At 47.3% G+C, this 16860-nt stretch overlaps 1 protein-coding gene across 2 annotated transcripts in view; it reads left to right on the top strand.

The window, feature by feature from the left end:
• Positions 1-15817, top strand: part of MAML3 (mastermind like transcriptional coactivator 3) — a 248735-nt gene extending 232918 nt beyond the window's left edge. Inside the window, exons 3-5 of one of the 2 annotated variants that reach the window (XM_030450806.1) lie at positions 8045-8293; positions 10245-10329; positions 13547-15817. In XM_030450806.1, the coding sequence (XP_030306666.1) occupies positions 8045-8293; positions 10245-10329; positions 13547-14541 (1329 nt within the window). In that variant the 3' untranslated portion in view covers positions 14542-15817. Of the gene's footprint in view, positions 1-8044; positions 8294-10241; positions 10330-13546 lie in introns of both variants that reach the window. The other variant, XM_008490294.2, reaches the window with a different exon arrangement.
• The last annotated feature ends 1043 nt before the right edge of the window (positions 15818-16860 follow it).

The following is a 16860-nucleotide window of genomic DNA, read 5'->3' as shown; positions in this document are numbered from 1 at the left end:
CGCTGGAAACCACACCCGGGCTTGCCTCACAGAAACTTGTCTGTGCAGCCATTCCCTCTGCAGATCAAATTAATGGCTTGATTAGCCCCATTAGTTCACTCCTGTAAGAAAATAATAATAAAAAAATAAAATACCATTTCACTAGAGCATGAACACTGGTGCAAATGGCTTAAGGGAGACAGCAGATTCATCCCCATTGCAGGGGCTGAGTTGGGAGCATCAGAAACAGCCCTGGCTGCCTCACTGACCTTGGGAGAGTCACAAGAATTCTGTGCTTGCTCAGCTCTCAGCTCCTCTGGCTGCCTGGTAGTGTATGGGCAAATCCATAGGGATTGCCCAGGACCACAGGGTTTGTGTCCCATAGGTGGCCAAACAGGTACTAGGTGGTAGCCAGAGGCTTGCAAGAGGCTCTGCTTGAGCCATGACTTGTAACTCATTGAAGCAAATAGGAAGAGCCCATCTTAATTTTACACTCCACAAATATTTTCAGGTTTGTATGTTTAGTTCTCCCCTTAAAAGATGTGTGTAAAGAGGCTACTTGGGTGTGGTTTGGACTGATCCTAAAAATAATAAGACCAAAATTGCAATTAGCAGGGAAGTAGTTATAGGTATGTAGATATACATGTATAGAGATAGATAAATGAAGAGTTCTGCCTTAGTACCCAAACCCAACCATTATATCATTATGTTCCATAGCTGGTTAAGCTGAGGATAAACAAAACTGAAAAACAGGAGTGCAAACATTTCTTTCTTAGGGGAAAGGGGGAAACATCAGCCCTGTTATTGGTAAAAGAGGAAATGAGCCTGTTTCAGTTACACTGCTTGAAGTTCAGTAGCATTCTGTTGAGATGCTGCATTACTGAATCCCACCAGCATTCCCCAGGATTTGTGGAGTCAAACCACTGTGCCTGAAGCAGGAGAGGGGAGCATCTGCATGGGGAGGCAGCTGCTGGTGCCAGCTGGTAAAATGACAACCCCTTTTGCCTCCCAGCCTTTGAGGTGAACTTCTGGCAGTGTCTAAGTCTTAAGTGGTATTAGAAAACAAAACAAAACAAAAAAAACCCACAAAAAAACCCCTGTTGCTCATTTTAGAACCTTTTGTTATCTGTGTTGTCACCAGAAATGAGGAAATCAGTCCCTCTGATGAACGAGCAAAAATACACAGAAGTTACAGTCTGAAAGATCCTGTTTGTTCTGTGGAAGAAAAAATAACTATGGTAAACATGGGGAGGAGATGCAGGCAAAGGGAGGTGAAAGGAAAACAAATGGGCTGCATGCAGAGGTCTGGTGTCAACCATCAGAGGGATCTTGTTTGCTCCAATATTATATGAAAGACCATGGCAACAGGGGGGCCAGGGTGAGAGGAGAGGTTTGTAGCCCCTCCTTGAGAGGAGAGGACAGAGGAAATGGGTGAAGCAATCTGCTCTGCAGAGCCTGCTGCCAGAGCTGGAGTTGTAAACTGGAATATTCCATCCCTTCCTCCTGCACACTGGCTCTTTGAAGGCGAAAAAGAAGGAAAGCCTGAAATTAATGGATTTGTAATTCCTTTAGTCTGTCAGATGGTCCCGTTCTGCAAAAAGTGGCTTTGCTTTGGGCAGCCTGATTTAGAGAGAGGGATTCAGGTCCCTGCCAGACACAGCAAGCAGCAATACTACGAGGAATTTAATAGAAGGGTTGCTGGAAGAGTATAGAATTTTCAGTATAGCAGCTTTCAGGCTGCTCTGAAAACTCTTGGTAGAGATGATGTTTGACTGGGACATAGTACCTGGAAATGGAGTTATGGTTGTGGTCCCAGAAATAGTTTGGAGATCTCCTTTTTTAAAATATCTATATGCACATATACACACGTTTGCTCAGTACTTAAGAGGCTCAAGATACAGGGCTATGGCACCAGCCTGGTGCTAGGAGGTCCTGTTGAGCTCACAGGTGCTGAGCAGAGGTAAGGGGCAGACAGTGCTGTTCTATCTTGTACCTCACAGGCCATTAAATTGCATCACTAAGTTGTACTTATCCAGAAAGGCTGTCATCCCTGAAGACATCAGATGGTGGAGATCTGCCATTCCTGATGGATAATGAAATCATAGTGTAAAAACCTGATTCTTCTTTCTGATTTGAATCTGTCCTCAGCTTCCAGCCCTCGTAGCTGGTTTTACCTTTTTCAGTGGATAGATGACCTCTTTAAAGGCTTTCTTCCCTCACAAAGGTATTTTTATACTCTATGGTCAAAGCATCTCAGTTTTCTTCGTGGTAAGCTAAATGGATTCAGCCCTTTGAGTCACTTACTGGAATTCACTTTTTGCCTCAAATAATTTTTGCCTTCTTTTTCTGCTCACACTCTAGAATGTGGACATCTGATTGTATACGTTTTTCTAGTATCATTCTCCTAGTGCAGCACTCAGGATAAGCTACCTCCTGGCTTCTGTTTGCTCTTCTGCTCTGTATATTCGAGGATTGCATTAGTTCACATACCACAGAACAGCCCAGTGAGCTCATGTCTGATTGTCAGTTTTGCACATTAAGACCCTGCTTTCGAGGCTGCTTCCCCCAGCTTTTTGGAAAATGCTTTGTTCCCAGATGTGGAATGCCCAGCCTCCATCAATTCCTGCCACCAATTTCACTGGGGTCCTGCTCTGCCCCCCTGGTTTTAGAGCAGGAGAAGCAGAGCCAGTTCATCATGCCCAAGGGCTCTGCTCATCAGGCTGTGTGGGGAAGGCTGATGAGTGGGCTTGGCCACTCTCTGCTTCTGCTTACCCAGACCCAGCTGCCCAGCCCTGGGGGCATCAGCTGGTGGTCGTTCTGCTTGTTCTGGAAGAAAATTGTATGATTGCTTTTAGCTGTAGCTGGGAGACTGAATGACACAAAGGAATAAATCACTGCATGATAAGAAGAGCCACATAGATTTGAGACAAAGAGGAAAATCCCTTTTCCACTCCCCTCTGTTTTCTTTTTTGAAGTCACTTATCTTTAATGTGCATTCCTGTACATATATGTGTATACATTACCCCCATGTAGGTGTTAATTCAGCTGACAGATCCCTACAAAAGTTCATCTTAGTGGGTGCTCTGCAACTCTAAAAACTTGTCTGGATGTCTTACACAGTCCATTGTGAAATGGTGGCTCTTTTTTTGGCTCCATGAATGGCAACCTGGTTCTCCAAACACCTGGTTTTGCTTCCAGGGAATCTGTCAAATTCCAACTGATTTGATTCTGTCACTGGGCTGCTTTAAAAGTGGGTGGCTGAAGATGCAGAAAGAGGAGAAGGGTCCTGAGCCAGGGCCAGTGTGGCTGTGGCACCATCTGCCCTCATGTAAACAGCCCCTTGGCTTCACCTGCCCCTCAGCAAGGACCTGACAGCAAAGCTGCAGTCCCCCTCTTCTTGTCACAAGCCACAGTTAACAAGAGAGAGCTGTTTGCAGTGGCTTTGGGTGTTGTTGACAGGAGCCAGAATGAAAATTGTAAGTCCCACTGTGCCATCTTCCCAGATTTGACAGGAGACAGGCTGAGAATACAGCAGGTCTGTCCCCTTCCAGGACATCTTGTCACTTCAGACACACCTATGCAGGGCACTCCTGTACTCAGGTGCCGACTTGCAGGGCACTGGGGGAAGGAGGAGGGCTGTCCCCTTGATGCTGTCCCCAGGGCATCCCTCTGGGTGTCAGGGGGGTGAGCAGGGGTGCTGGGTACCAGGACTGTTGGCTGCTCGGGTGTCAGGCAGCCAGGAGTGGGTGATCTGGGGTGCTGGCTGCACTGAGGAGTGAAGAGGCAGCAGTGCTGGATGGTGGAGAAAGTAAAATGCTGTGGCAGTGGGTGCAGGAAGGAGGAAGGAAAGGCAGAGAATGAGGAGGAGGAAGGCTCAGGGTGCAGTATGAGGATGAGGGAGCTGGCAGGCAGTGCAGGAGCAAAGAGCATGGTCAGTGACTCTTTGGATTAGTTTGGAGTTGAAGCTCTGTAACTGCTTAAGTGCTGCACTTAGCTTGAATTGGCATTGGAATGGGCTGCCCAGGGAGGGGGTGGATTCTCCATCCCTGGAGGTTTTTAAGAAGAGACTGAATGTGGCACTCAGTGCCATGGACTGGGAACCACGCTGGTTGTGGATCAAAGGTTGGACCCTTGATCTCAGAGGTCCTTTCCAACCCAAATGGTTCTGTGATTCTGTGTGAATTGGTGATCAGCTCCTGCAGTGGGAGAGCATCTGGGGCCTGGATCAGGCATGGTTGGAAAGAGGCAGCCCTGTAGAGCCCAGTGTTGCTTCTTTCATCACCAGTCCCTACTTCCAGGTTTCACCTCCATAGTGGCTCTGCAGCAGGAGCAGTGGAAGGAAGGTGTGTGTGCACACCTGTGGCTGGCTAGCTGAAGCCACCCAGAAGGCCACATGGCCCAGAAATGCTGCCAGGGCTGGGCTGTACAACCCAACCTTCCCTAAGGGGTTAAAAGCAGCAGAGGTGTTCTTGGCACTAAGGAGCATTTTGCTGCTTGTGGAGACCTTTTGCCTGGGCTGTGTCCTGGTTTTGGGACATGTAGCCCAGGGTTGCTCCTGGTGATGTCAGTGGAGCCTTTCATCGTTTGTTGGGAAGAGCTTTTGCCAAAAAAAAAACCAAAAACAAAAACGGAAAGGAGAAGAAATATTCCAGGCAGGAGGGTGGTGTCCTGGCTTGATGAAGCAGGCCTGGCTTTAAACCTTTTAATAAAACTAGAAACAGGAAGTTTTCACTATGGGTAGGCAAACTGCTGTACTTCAAAATGACTGAACACACAAGACTGGAAGTAACACCTTTGTGCTGATCTTTGTGTCTCCTCCAGCTGCTGCCATGTGTACGGGGCTGATGTGAGCTGGCAGGGCTCCTTTCAAAGCTTTCTTCCTTTTTCAGCTCTGGAATTAACTTATAATGTTAATACGATACAGAACAGAGTGCTTTCTGCAGTATTGCCATGGGGTGAACGTGTCTCTCAGTCATCCCTATGTGTCCACGAGAGCCAGGACAGTAGTTCTGTCATAAAAAAAATGTTTTGAAGGCAATTCAGTGAGGACTGGGGCTGCAGCCCCAAAGGCAGCTGTGTGATGAGGCTCAGCAGAGGAAGCTCCAACTGATGTTACTTCACAGCATGCCCCTTGGCTCCTTTTTTTTTTTTTTCCCCCCTTTTTCTTCTTCCTTCTGGTGACTGCTGCAAAGGTTCCATTATTTGGCAGCACGGCATTGCTTTTGTCTAAAAATGGAAGCAGTTGGCCCATCTCCCAGTATAACACAAGATAGTCCCATACATCAGTTATGCAATCTGTAGCTTGATGACTTCATCAGACACAGGGGGAGGGCCAGGGGGGTGGTAGGAAGAGCTTTTGCTGTCAGATCTGCTGGAGACAGCTGATGTCTGTGTGTGCCTCCAAGCAAAGGGGGGAGAGCAGGGACAGGGCTGAATGGGGATCAATACTGGGTGTATTTCCCTGACCCTGGCACAGGGAAGCCCCAGCAGCTGCTTGCAGGGACAAGGTTTCACCAGGTTGTAAAGTGCAGCATGAAACGGGACTTGGGGAGAGTGGAAAGAGGAGCAAGGAGGGAAGTTTCAAACCAGGGGAGGTGTTAAAAAGAGAAAGAACCTGAATACTGAAGAGCTACCTTTCAGCAGAACCCTTTGGGGAATACCTGTGCAAAGTAGAGGTGTGAACAAATTGCACTTTCTTGCTATTTCCTCAGAAGGGTCCTTGAAAACCTGACCTTCATGCAGAAAGGCTGGTTCTAAATTCCCAAGCTACACTGAAGGATTGATTCTAACCCTTTTGTTGACTCGGTTGGGGTGGGTATCATATGATTACTTTTATATATATATTACTAATCCCACAGCCATTGAGGTAGCTCTGTGAAGCAGATGAATCTACCTCACTGTGGCATGATGTTCACAGAGGGTCCTAAAGTGATGTAGGTCCTTCCCATCACTTCAGTGTTTTTGTGTATCCACCTGTAGAAAACCATTAAAGAGGTTCCAATGAGCACATGTAGGCTGGTCATGCCAAGCAAGCATCATCTGCAGTGCTGACTTAGCCTAAGCAGAGGTGAAGAGCCCTGGTATCACAAAGTGCTACGTGCCAGAGGGTTTCTCAGTGCCTGATAAAAGGTGGTCGTGTCCTGCAGAGCAACTCCTGGACAGCTTTTTGACTGAAGGGACAGCTCTTTGACTGAAGGGACAGCTCTTTGACTGAAGGGAAGCCGGTCTGAGCTAACCACGGGATTACTCTCCTCCTCCTCTCCATGCAGCCCCTTTCTGTGATGCAGGAGTGGGTGTGGGGCTGTGGGGTCTGGCTGTGGGTAATGTCAGCATTATCCGGGCAGTGGGGACAGGAGGGACAGCTCAGGGGCTGCGGAGCTCCCGGAGCACACGGCAAAATCCCTGCTGTGGTTCCTCCTCCTGGATGCGGAGCAGAGCTGCAGGGGACTGCGAGGCGCTCAGGCACTGCCGTCTGGAAGGCAGGTGGGGGAGAAAAGAAAATCCAAGAAAATCCTTAAGCTCTTTTACACCAAGGAGTGCCGGGAGTGAGGACCGGGGATGCTACACCTGCCGCTTTGTTATCAGCCCCCCCAAATCACTATTTTTTGTTTGGTTGGTTTTAATATGTTCCTAGCTGGCCATCTCATGAGGAGTACCTGGGGAAAGTGGGGTTATTCAGCCCCAGGAAAGGAGGCTGAGGGGCCCTTGTTGCATCTCTGCCTGGTTGTAGCGATGTGGGGCTTGGTCTCTTGTCCGAAGCGATAGGATGAGAGAAAGTGGCCTCAGGGGAAGTTTAGATTGGATACGAGGAAGAATTCCTCTCCTGTAGGGGTTGTCAGGCACTGGCACAGAGTGCCCAGGGCAGTGGTGGAGTCACCATCCCTGGAGGGGTTGGAAAGCTGTGTAGATGTGGTGCTCAGGAACGTGCTTTCCCGGTGGCCTTGGGTAGTGCTAGCTTAACTCTTGGACTCGATGAACATAAAGGTCTTTTCGAACCACAACGCTTCTCTGATTCTCTCTTTTTGAGCCCGGCTCCCTCCGCAGTGCCCAAGGGAGAAGGCACCAGCTTCTACTCAGCTTCGTTCCCCTTGGCCGCGGGGGTGCCTCGCGTTACGGCGCTGCTGACCCCACCGGGACCCCACCGGGACCCAGCGGCCTCGCTTCAGCCCCCCCTGAACACAGCCTCGGGTTCTGGGGGGACGGACGGGGGTCCCGGCGCTCCCAGGGCCCCGCAGCAGCCCCGGGCACAGAGAGCGCAGAGCCTCCGGCGGGCGGCAGCGTCACCTGGCGGGAAGCTCGGGCAGAGCCCCGGCCCCGTCAGCCCCGGCGGGAGGAGGGTCCTGAGGTGTCCCCCCCACCCCCCCTGCTTTCTATGGCTTCATTTTCCCGTCGCTTAAAAGGCGGCAAATTGGATTAGAAACGTCAGGAGAAAGCGGGGTTGTTTGAGGAGAAGGTGTCTGTGGGTTCCTGTCAGCAGCACGCTTTCGGGCCGCTGCTGAGGGGTGGAAGTGTTTAGTAAACACATTGCGTGGTTCGGGCTAATCGGACTCGGTGAGCTTGAAGACTTTTTCCCACCAAATCGAGTCTATGAAGTCCCGGGATTCTGGTACAGCACAGAGGGAATGAGTGCTGCCGGGTCCTGCTGTTCATTGTATGTGCCCGAAAGCTCAGCTTCTCAAACCAAATGATTGTGTGAAACTGCTGCTACAGAGAGAGGAAAATACACTTGTGTCCATGATGAGGGAGAAAAAGTTTATAGAGAGATTTTACTCTGGAGTGACATATCCTGATGACAATGCACCTAGTACACAACTTTATTATTCTATTACTAATAAATTCTAAAGTGTTCTTGCTTTATCTGAGAGGGCTTCAAACTCCAGGTGAGAAGAGTAACCTGTTCCCTATGGATAGCAGCCCGTAGCTTGCTCACAAGCATTTTCCAAGGACTTTTTCAAGCCTCAGTCCTCAACCACAGACTCCATGCTCCTTATTAATGAGCCATAATTTCATTCCCCCATGAAGCCCCCTGTTTAACGTGGTCTTTTCTCTCTCTCTCTTTGTCCAGGAGCAGCACCAAGTGGGATTGTCCCGGAGCACAGGACCAATGCAGCCCTCTGTCCCGGGGGGTTCCAGCAGCGTGGTCACAGGCACAAACTCTGGGGGTCCCTTCCTGGGCAGCCAACCTCAAGCTGCCATCATGAAGCAGATGCTGATTGAGCAAAGAGCCCAGCTCCAAGTGATAGAGCAGCAGAAACAGCAGTTCCTACGAGAGCAAAGGCAGCAGCAGCAGCAGCAACAGATCCTAGCAGAGCAGGTAGAGTGTCACCTGGTTTCGGTCACTGTGGTGGGTTCTGGTGTGACAGCAAAACATCAGCCCTTTCTTCTGTGTCTGGGAATTCCTTCTCTGTGGCTCACATCCTGGTATTTCAGCAGTGCTTATCAGAGAAGAGGCAGCTGTCTGAGTCCTACCATTAGCTTGGGAAATACTACCCATGTTCCCAGCAATGGGCTTGACAGTTGCATGTGATTTTAGACACTTAGCTCATAACTGGGTATCTCATGGTGCTGTTCACTCTGGCAGAAGCACACTGCTGCAGTTAACAGGTTCTCTCCTCTACTTCTGGCTATGGTCTTGCAGTGGCAAAAGCTGTGTACAGCCATGCACTGACCTCAGACAAAGAATATTTACCAAGATTAGTTCTTTAGTCTGGTTTATCACAAATCAGTACGAGAAGTTATGTTAGCACAAGGGAGAGAGCATCACTGGGTTGTTCAGATTGGAAAAGACCTGTAAGATCATCCAGTCCAACTTCTAATTCCCCTAACCTAGCTCAGGAGGGTAATGAGAAGCTGAAGTGGGAGAACAGTAAAACCACCTCGTGCAGCAGCTGTGTGAAAGTGCTGCCCTGGAGCCTGTCACTCTGCCTTCTCTCAGGCTTTGTGATACAGATGTTAAATTACCCGGTCTGAATGGTGATGTTTTATGCATGTTTAACTCTGCTGTAGTTTAAAAGCAACCCAGGAGAATGTCAGTGGAAAGTCACACTGTTCAGTTTCTGTAAGCTCATACCCAAGTTTAAACTTGTAGTCCCCCAGCACTACCTAGAAAATGTTTTGATAGGTCAGTGCTTGCTTTAAGCTTGGTTTCACCTCTTGCTGGGGAAATACAGTTTAAGACCTGGGGTCTGCTTTAATTTGAGTAGGAACTTGTGCTTGTTGTGTTTAACCACAGAAGTACTGATAGCCTTCCCCTCTCCTCATGGTCCTCTGAAGAAGCAGGAGAATGTACCTGCAATGAATGGGAAGGATGCTCCCAGAAATATTCAGGGTAAAGATGCATAAATTGGTTCAGAGATGAACAAGTGCAGGAGAGTGAGGAGGCAGTACTGTTCCCCCATGATGGACCAGGTCAATTCAAGTGCATAAAACCAAGCCCCAGTCACTGACCTGGCTGCTGAAGACAAGCCTTGAAGTTTTTACAGCATTTTTACAGCTGCAGATGAAGCAGCAAGAGATGTCCTTTCAGTAATTGCTTAGTCAAGTATACCCTAGATCTTGAAAGCTCTGTTAAGCACACTCTCTGTTGTTATAATCAGCCCTTGACTCTGTTTTAGATGCCTGAATAGGCAGATATGTAGAAGATAACCACAGAGTAGCAGTGTGGGCTGGATCGAGGGAATGAGGCATTTTGCAGTCACCTGCTCCCCAAATATCAGTCAGGAAGGCACAAAAGGAAATGTGCCTTAATTGCTGTTCCTTTTCTAGCTAGATGATGGTCCCAGGCTGCAGTGCCCAGGTTAGGATGCAATATTCCTTGCAACCAAGATCTTTGGGGACAGAGGTGGAGGGAAGTGTTGTACCAGTTGCCCCACTCTCCAGATCTTGGCAGGGCTGGGGGAAGGAAAGGGTGTTTGTCTATAGTTGCCTCTCAGGCTAGGTGAGCAAAGTTGTTTTGTGGACCCTTCAGCTTAAAGACAGTTAAGTTTGTGCTTAGAGGTGGAGATGAAGTGGTTGTAAGGAGAGAACCTGTTGGCTTCAGTTGCACACTCATTTTTGAACCCAAAGGAGTCTGTGTGCTGAGTAACCCCAGTGTTCACAGGAGGGACTCTTCAGAGGACTCTGCTTGTCTCTCCAGGGCAGCTTGGTAAATAAGAAACAGTGCAGCTCAGCTGCAGTACTTTTGCCACCAGCTCCTTTCTCAGCTCACTAATTAATGAATCATATTTTTTCTCTTCTTCCTTCTTTCTCTCACTCTTTTCCAGCAGTTGCAGCAGCAGTCACATTTGCCTCGGCAGCACCTGCAGCAGCAGCGGAGCCCCTATCCGGTGCAACAGGTCAACCAGTTCCAGGGTAAAATTCAAATTATTTTGCCTGTATTGGGTCAACTTACACCCCTGTAGCAGGGATGTGAAAGCTCATGCATTTTGTGAAGAGCAGGATTTATCTGCCTGCCAGAATAGGAACTCAGACTGTTTCATACTTGCCCGTATTACATACTTTATCAAAGGGAAATGCTCAGTTTTCTGTATTTTAGTTATGTTTCTTATATTTCCTTTCAGCTCCCCTCAGCAAAAGCTGCATTTTTTGTTTGACATTTGCCACTTTGACGTCTGTATTCTATTGCTTTATGTTGTTTGCCTCCACTATCATTATACCTTTTTTTGTCAGCTAGTCACTCTCACACTGTCTTGGTTCCACTCCTCTTCATTCCCCACTTTACCTAACTTGATGAGTAGGGAATTTCAGAGAGGGCATCTTTTTCTGGAAAAGTGTCTGATAAATGTCAGTTGTGGGAAACAAGTGAAATACTGGAGATGAAAACAGGTATCTTCTGAGGTTCTCAAAAAAAAAAAAAAAAGCAAATACTATTTCAGTGCAGTCACAGATAACTGGAGAACACAAGGACCCTGGATTCTATGTAGACATAGATCAAACATTCACTTGTGCTCTATGTTCATGGCAGTGTCTAGGAACTGCAACAGAAAACAAGGGAGACAAGTGCATTGCAGTTTTTGTAGCTAGGAAGTGAACAGGCAGCCAGATGATCTACTGGTATGTATCAGAGTGGCTCCCTTCTGTGTTGCCTGCTCATTCTTACCTTTGGCAGCACAAATTCAGTATGAGATGATAATTTTCCCAGTAATTCACTATGTGTGTGTGTGCACCTGCATAAGATGCACATGTAAAATCTTGCTACATTAATGCTTTTATGAAGCCTTGCCTTCATATGTATTATTTAAAAGAAATGCAGAATGGAGTTTAGGCTAACCTGGCAGAGCAAGGAGCTTATTTTCATAAATGAGCTAATATTAAAATTCCAAAAGTTTCCCTGTTTAGTCTCAAGAATGTAATCAAGTGCAGTAGGTGATATGTGAGATGAGGAGGTGGCCCAAAATCCTAAAATCTGCATCTTTTACCTACATTTTGTCTGAACTCTTGCCTCTTGTGCCAAGCACTGAAGTTTTCGATAGTAATGTGTGAACCACTTGCTGGTTGTGACTCTTGAAAGTTTTCCACTGCTGTTTTCAATTAAAAAAAATCAGCAGACATGCATTAATTTTATCATTATCTGTACACTTGCTGGAACCATAGCAAAAAGAGACATCTTCTAGTCGTGAGAGAAGGAGGTGATCTAAGCTAAGAAAATTCAAGGAGCCTACAGTGCCAAGCATTAGGAAAACAGTTTCACTGATAGCACAGATGAAGTAGAGGTTGAACTACATCTGCCCTGTGCAAGTGAGATCCAGATGGTCTCTCTTCATGCTACAAAATGTTTCATTTGTCTACACGTTGGAGACCTGAGTTAAAAACATCCTCCAGAAGCTGGTAGTGCTGCAGCAAAAAAAGGAGACATAGCCACCAGCTGCATCATGCATGCAAAACTAGGGGGATGACACTTTTTTTTTATTCATTCCCACCATGGAAACCAAGGCAGCATAAATAACAGGGCCCAGTATTCTTTATTCTCTGTGCACGTTCAGGGATGTTGTCTGCCACTGAGGGACAGCATGGAGGGGCTGCTTTAAGGACATGGAGATTTTGTTGTGCAGTTCCTAAAGCAACCATTTTATATTTCTGCCTTGCATTTAATGATGTTTGAGCTGGGAGTAATTGTTGTACCTCATACTCCTGGAGCTTCACTTGCAGAGGATTTTTATTTAGTTCAGAACAGTAGTGACTCAAAACCACAATGCACCCATGGCATAGTCAGAGCTACAGTAATTGCTTTAAAATAAAGATAGTAAATACAGGAGCATATTGGCTTCCTAGAAATGGATTGCTTCCCCCAGCCCTGAAAGGAAGACACAAACATGGTTGAGTCATCTGCCATGGTGTGGAATTTAACAAGGTTAGGATTTTCTTGTTTCCCATCACTGGCTTAAGGTGGAGTAAAATTTGCTTATTATATTGATTCACTAATACACTCTCCCTGCTTTAAATGCCCACAGAAAACAATTTTTCTTCTTTCCGTAGACTTAATCAGTACCAATGATATAGAAAATCCATTCATTTATGCCTCCTGAGCTATTAAAAAATTGATTGGCCTTCTGAGCCTGACATTTCCATTTTCAAGGCTTATTTTGAAAGACAGTGGAGATATTTAAAAGAGAGCTTCAAATGGTAAACTGCAGCTCAGTTGCTCTGCTGCCACTGAAGAAGGCCAGTGGGAGCTTTCTCATTTGCTTGCTAGAAGCTGATTTAGGCTTACCTGAGGAAGATAAGCACTGATGAATCAAAGCTTATATACAACTTTGCAGTCTTAGGGACTTTTTCCTGGAAGAGGGTGCACATTGTCACTGGTCCTGGGCAAAAAAATATGCAGAAAAAAAAAAAAAAAAAAGAGATTCACGTTTACTTTTGTAAAAGGACTTTGACTCCTAGGTCACTCCTGAAAAAATTAATTTCTCATCCTAATGAAGTAAGAGCCTATTTTAGTTCTGTAGTTCCTGTGTCTGCCTAGCTTGGGTAGCTGAGGAGTTCATTACCAGGGAGGCACCTGTATCTGTAGTCACACCTGATGCATGCAATCATGTTACCTTGATTCTTCAAGAATCTGAAGCCATTAATCCCTTTGGGTACACATCCCAAAAGTGTAATATTTAGCAAGTAAATTGTTGGCCTTTTAACCTTGCCTCACTTTAGGCTTTAAGGGAATGAGGCTTCTTGTCTGCATCAGTGAGGTTTGCAGATGGAACACATAGCACAATCAGAGATTCCTGCTTAGGGCAGTGCTTAAACTGTGTTGACTCTCACCTTCAAGGAGAGGAGGCTTGGCAGGTCAGGACAGAGGCTGCAGTAGGAGCAGGGTGGGAAACAAAATCTCTGCAACACAACTAACACAAGGCAGCAGCACATCTCCAAGTGGGGATAACCACCTAGCTCTCTGCTAACCTCCACGTGAAACAGTAAGTTATGAATTCAGAAAGCACAGGCATCCGAAATCCTTCTGTGATGCAGAAGTCACCCATGGGTTCTCTTTTATGCAAAGAATTCTTAATTAATATTTACAGGGTTGTGTCATTTTCTGACTTTCCTCTTTTTTTTTTCTTTTCTCTTTTTGGTGTAGGTTCTCCCCAGGATATAGCAGCTGTGAGAAACCAGGCAGCACTCCAGAGCATGAGGACATCCCGGATGCTGGCCCAGAACGCAAGCATGATGGCCATGGCTCCTTCCCAGAACCCAAGCACCCTGCCCACAACTGCAGGACAGTCAGACATTCCCATGGCTCCTCCTTACAGCAACTCCTCTTCCAGCCAGCCAGGAATGTACACTATGAGCACAGGGATGAGCCAAGTCTTGCAACACCCAAACCAAAGTGGCATGAACATGGCACACAGCACAGGCCAGGGGACAAGGCAGCCTGCCTCTGGGCAAGCTGTGGGGATGGTTGGGAGTTTTGGTCAGAACATGCTGGTGAATTCTGCTCTTCCCCAGCATCAGCAGCAGATGAAAGGACCTGTGGGCCAGGTCCTATCTAGGCCACCAGCACCACGGCTTCAAAACCTGATGGGGACTGTCCCTCAAGGAACACAGAACTGGCAGCAGCGAGGCTTGCAAGGTGTCCCTGGAAGGACTAACAGTGAAATGGGGCCCTTCAACAATGGCACAACCTACCCCATGCAGGCTGGGCAGCCACGGCTGTCCAAGCAACACTTCCCACAGGTGCTTAATCAGACTGTTGTGGACACGAGTGGAACAGTAAGAACCCTGAACCCAGCAATGGGAAGGCAGTTGCTGCAACCACTACCTGGGCAACAAGGAGCCAGCCAGGCCAGGCCGATGGTAATGCCTGCAATAAGCCAAGGGGTCCCCACCATCTCTGGCTTTAGTCAGCCCCCAACGCAGCAGATGCCAGGTGGAAACTTTGCTCAGAGCAGCCAAGGCCAGGCCTATGAGAGGAATCCCACTCAGGACATTTCTTACAACTATGGTAATGAAGGAGCAGGGGGCTCATTCCCCAGCTTAGCAGAGGGCGCAGACCTTGTGGACTCCATCATGAAGAGTGGACCAGGGGATGAGTGGATACAAGAACTTGATGAGTTGTTTGGAAACCCCCAGTGAATGGGCTTGTATAGAGCTTTGGGTGTTGAGTTTGAAAAAAGAAAAGAGAGAGCTGGATGTTCTCCCCATCCTTGGATTGTTGGTGTTTTGTTTTGTTGGTTTTTTTTTAAATTGGTTTGGGGTTGTTTTGTTTTCTTTTTGGTTTTACTCGTGCAAACTGAGCTGATCTGTAGCCAACTTTGGAAGATTCAGGGGACTATGGAAACATTGTCCTCCCAACACTTCCACCAAGCAATCTCTGTTGTGTTGCAGCACCTGCTGTGTGTGTGTGACAGGATGGGGAAACTGGAAGAGCCAGCTGATGCCTCTGGTTGGGAAAATTTGGTCTTTCCCCACTGAAGCAAAGCTTCATTGCACAGCAGTGTGGGGTGGTCCTGTTATTTCCCACCTCATGCAACTGCAAACTCTGCAGCAGCTTTCAGGGGAGCAGATGAAAACAGCCAGAATCAAAGCTTAAAGATGTCTGTGGGTGATTGCACAGGCCCTGATCAGAATTAGGCTCTTAACCCCAGGGTTAAGAAGATCTTGGTGAGCTGTGAGCTCTGGGCTCTCACAGGGGAATGTGCAGCACAGGTGTGAAAAGAACTAAGCAGTCAGAGGGAGGTCACCATTTTCACTGCAGAGTGATAAAAATCCAATAAAAGTGTAGGAGACTATAAATTTGGCAGTGTGGTGAGGACAGTTTGATGATGGGAGTGCTGCTGGAGGCAGCTTAGGTGGGTGTGTTAACTTCATGAGCTATTTGGTCCCCTTGAGACTTGCAATAGCTCTTCCCTGTCAGAACACTCTGGTGCCTCTCTGCTGCTGGGGGTGCAGAGCCACAGCCACGAATGGTTTTAAAGGGCTAAGAGGTGCCAGGAGACAACAGTGTCAGTTCTAAGCAGGTGTTTTTCCCCTTCCTCCTCAGTATGTTATCAAAAAGTTTTCTTAAAGAAGTTCACTCCCATGCCCTCCTGCTCTTCAGCAAGGTGAACTGGCTGCACTTTTTTCAGGTGAGCAACAACCCCCACGAAGGGGCAGGCAGACAGGGGAGGAGAAATGAGGCTGGAGAATGTGTGCAGGGAGGGTTTGGCACACAGAAAGAGTTTCTCTTTTGAAAAGTGTAAGGTTGGCAGGTGGTGTTACTCTGAGGTGTCTGGGCTCTCGACATGATGTTATATGCAATCTGATCTTCATTTTTAAACAGATTTTTAGTCTAATCTCTCTGGTTTGCTGGAATAAAAGTCACTGCAGTATTTGAAGAACAGGAACCAATGAAGGACTACTGTAAAGATCATTCAGGAATGGGTAAAATAATTGATGTAGCTATTACAAACCTGGGGTCTGCCCAAATAAGCTTTTAGTTAAGAGCAACATATCACTATTTCCACTGTGTGGACCAGTGCTGAGCAGCACTTCATTAAAGTTGTGGTATGTCTTGCACAAATGCTAGAGAAACCAGACATCCTGAATGTCTACAGCAGCAGTTCTCAAGCTGCAGTCTGAGGCTGAAGGAAGCTGCCCTTTGAAACCCATCACCTTTTTAGTGTTTTCAGCTCCAAGCTGCTTATCAGGTTATATAGTGGTGCATTAAAAATAAAAAAAAAAAAAGATCCACAGACCAAAAGGTTTGGAATCTCTGGCCTCGTGCTAGTCCTGTGAGCCATAAGTTGTGCTCTGCAGCAAAAGTGTCTCTAGCTGGGGGTACAAGTGGCAGTACCAACCACCCAGCTACCTGTTTGTTACCTCCTTGTGTGCTCCTCTCCCTGGGCCTGGCAGTGCCAGGTGCTGAGCCACTGAAACCCACAGGAGCTGAGGAGCTTGTCACCTTGCATTTCAGGTCCTGTCTTTCCCTGTGGAGCACAGAGATGCATCACATTAATGAGCTGGAGCAAAATGGGCCTGGAACCTTCTCAGCACCCTTTTGGCCCCTTCCCTTTTGTGCAGTAATCCCTTTCAGGGCTTACCTGGCCGAGGGGAAGCATCCTTTTTAAATGCTCTAAGGTAGGCAGGACAAAACTGCATTTTTAACATGGAGAAGCTGAGCAGGGTGAGCTTTCAGTCCAGCTTGCCCTGACTGCTACGTTTTGTAAAAATGCTTCAGTTCCACCTCTTTTAGCAAACCCCTTTTTAGGATCCAGCGCAAGGACCCGTTCTGGTTCCTGCTGAAGATGATTTCCTCTGTTCAGTGAGAGAGAGAGAGAGCACCAGCCAAAGTTCTCAGCTCATTTTGTGGGTAAGTGGCTCTTGGTTGGAGCAGCCTGGACAGAAGGGATCAACAAACAATGAGAAATGGGACCCTGATGGCACCAGGGCACCCTGCACACCTCTGTGCCTGCT

This window comes from Calypte anna, chromosome 4B (genome assembly GCF_003957555.1).
Source record: "Calypte anna isolate BGI_N300 chromosome 4B, bCalAnn1_v1.p, whole genome shotgun sequence".
Taxonomy (NCBI): domain Eukaryota; kingdom Metazoa; phylum Chordata; class Aves; order Apodiformes; family Trochilidae; genus Calypte; species Calypte anna.
This window is presented reverse-complemented; position numbering and strand designations above follow the sequence as displayed.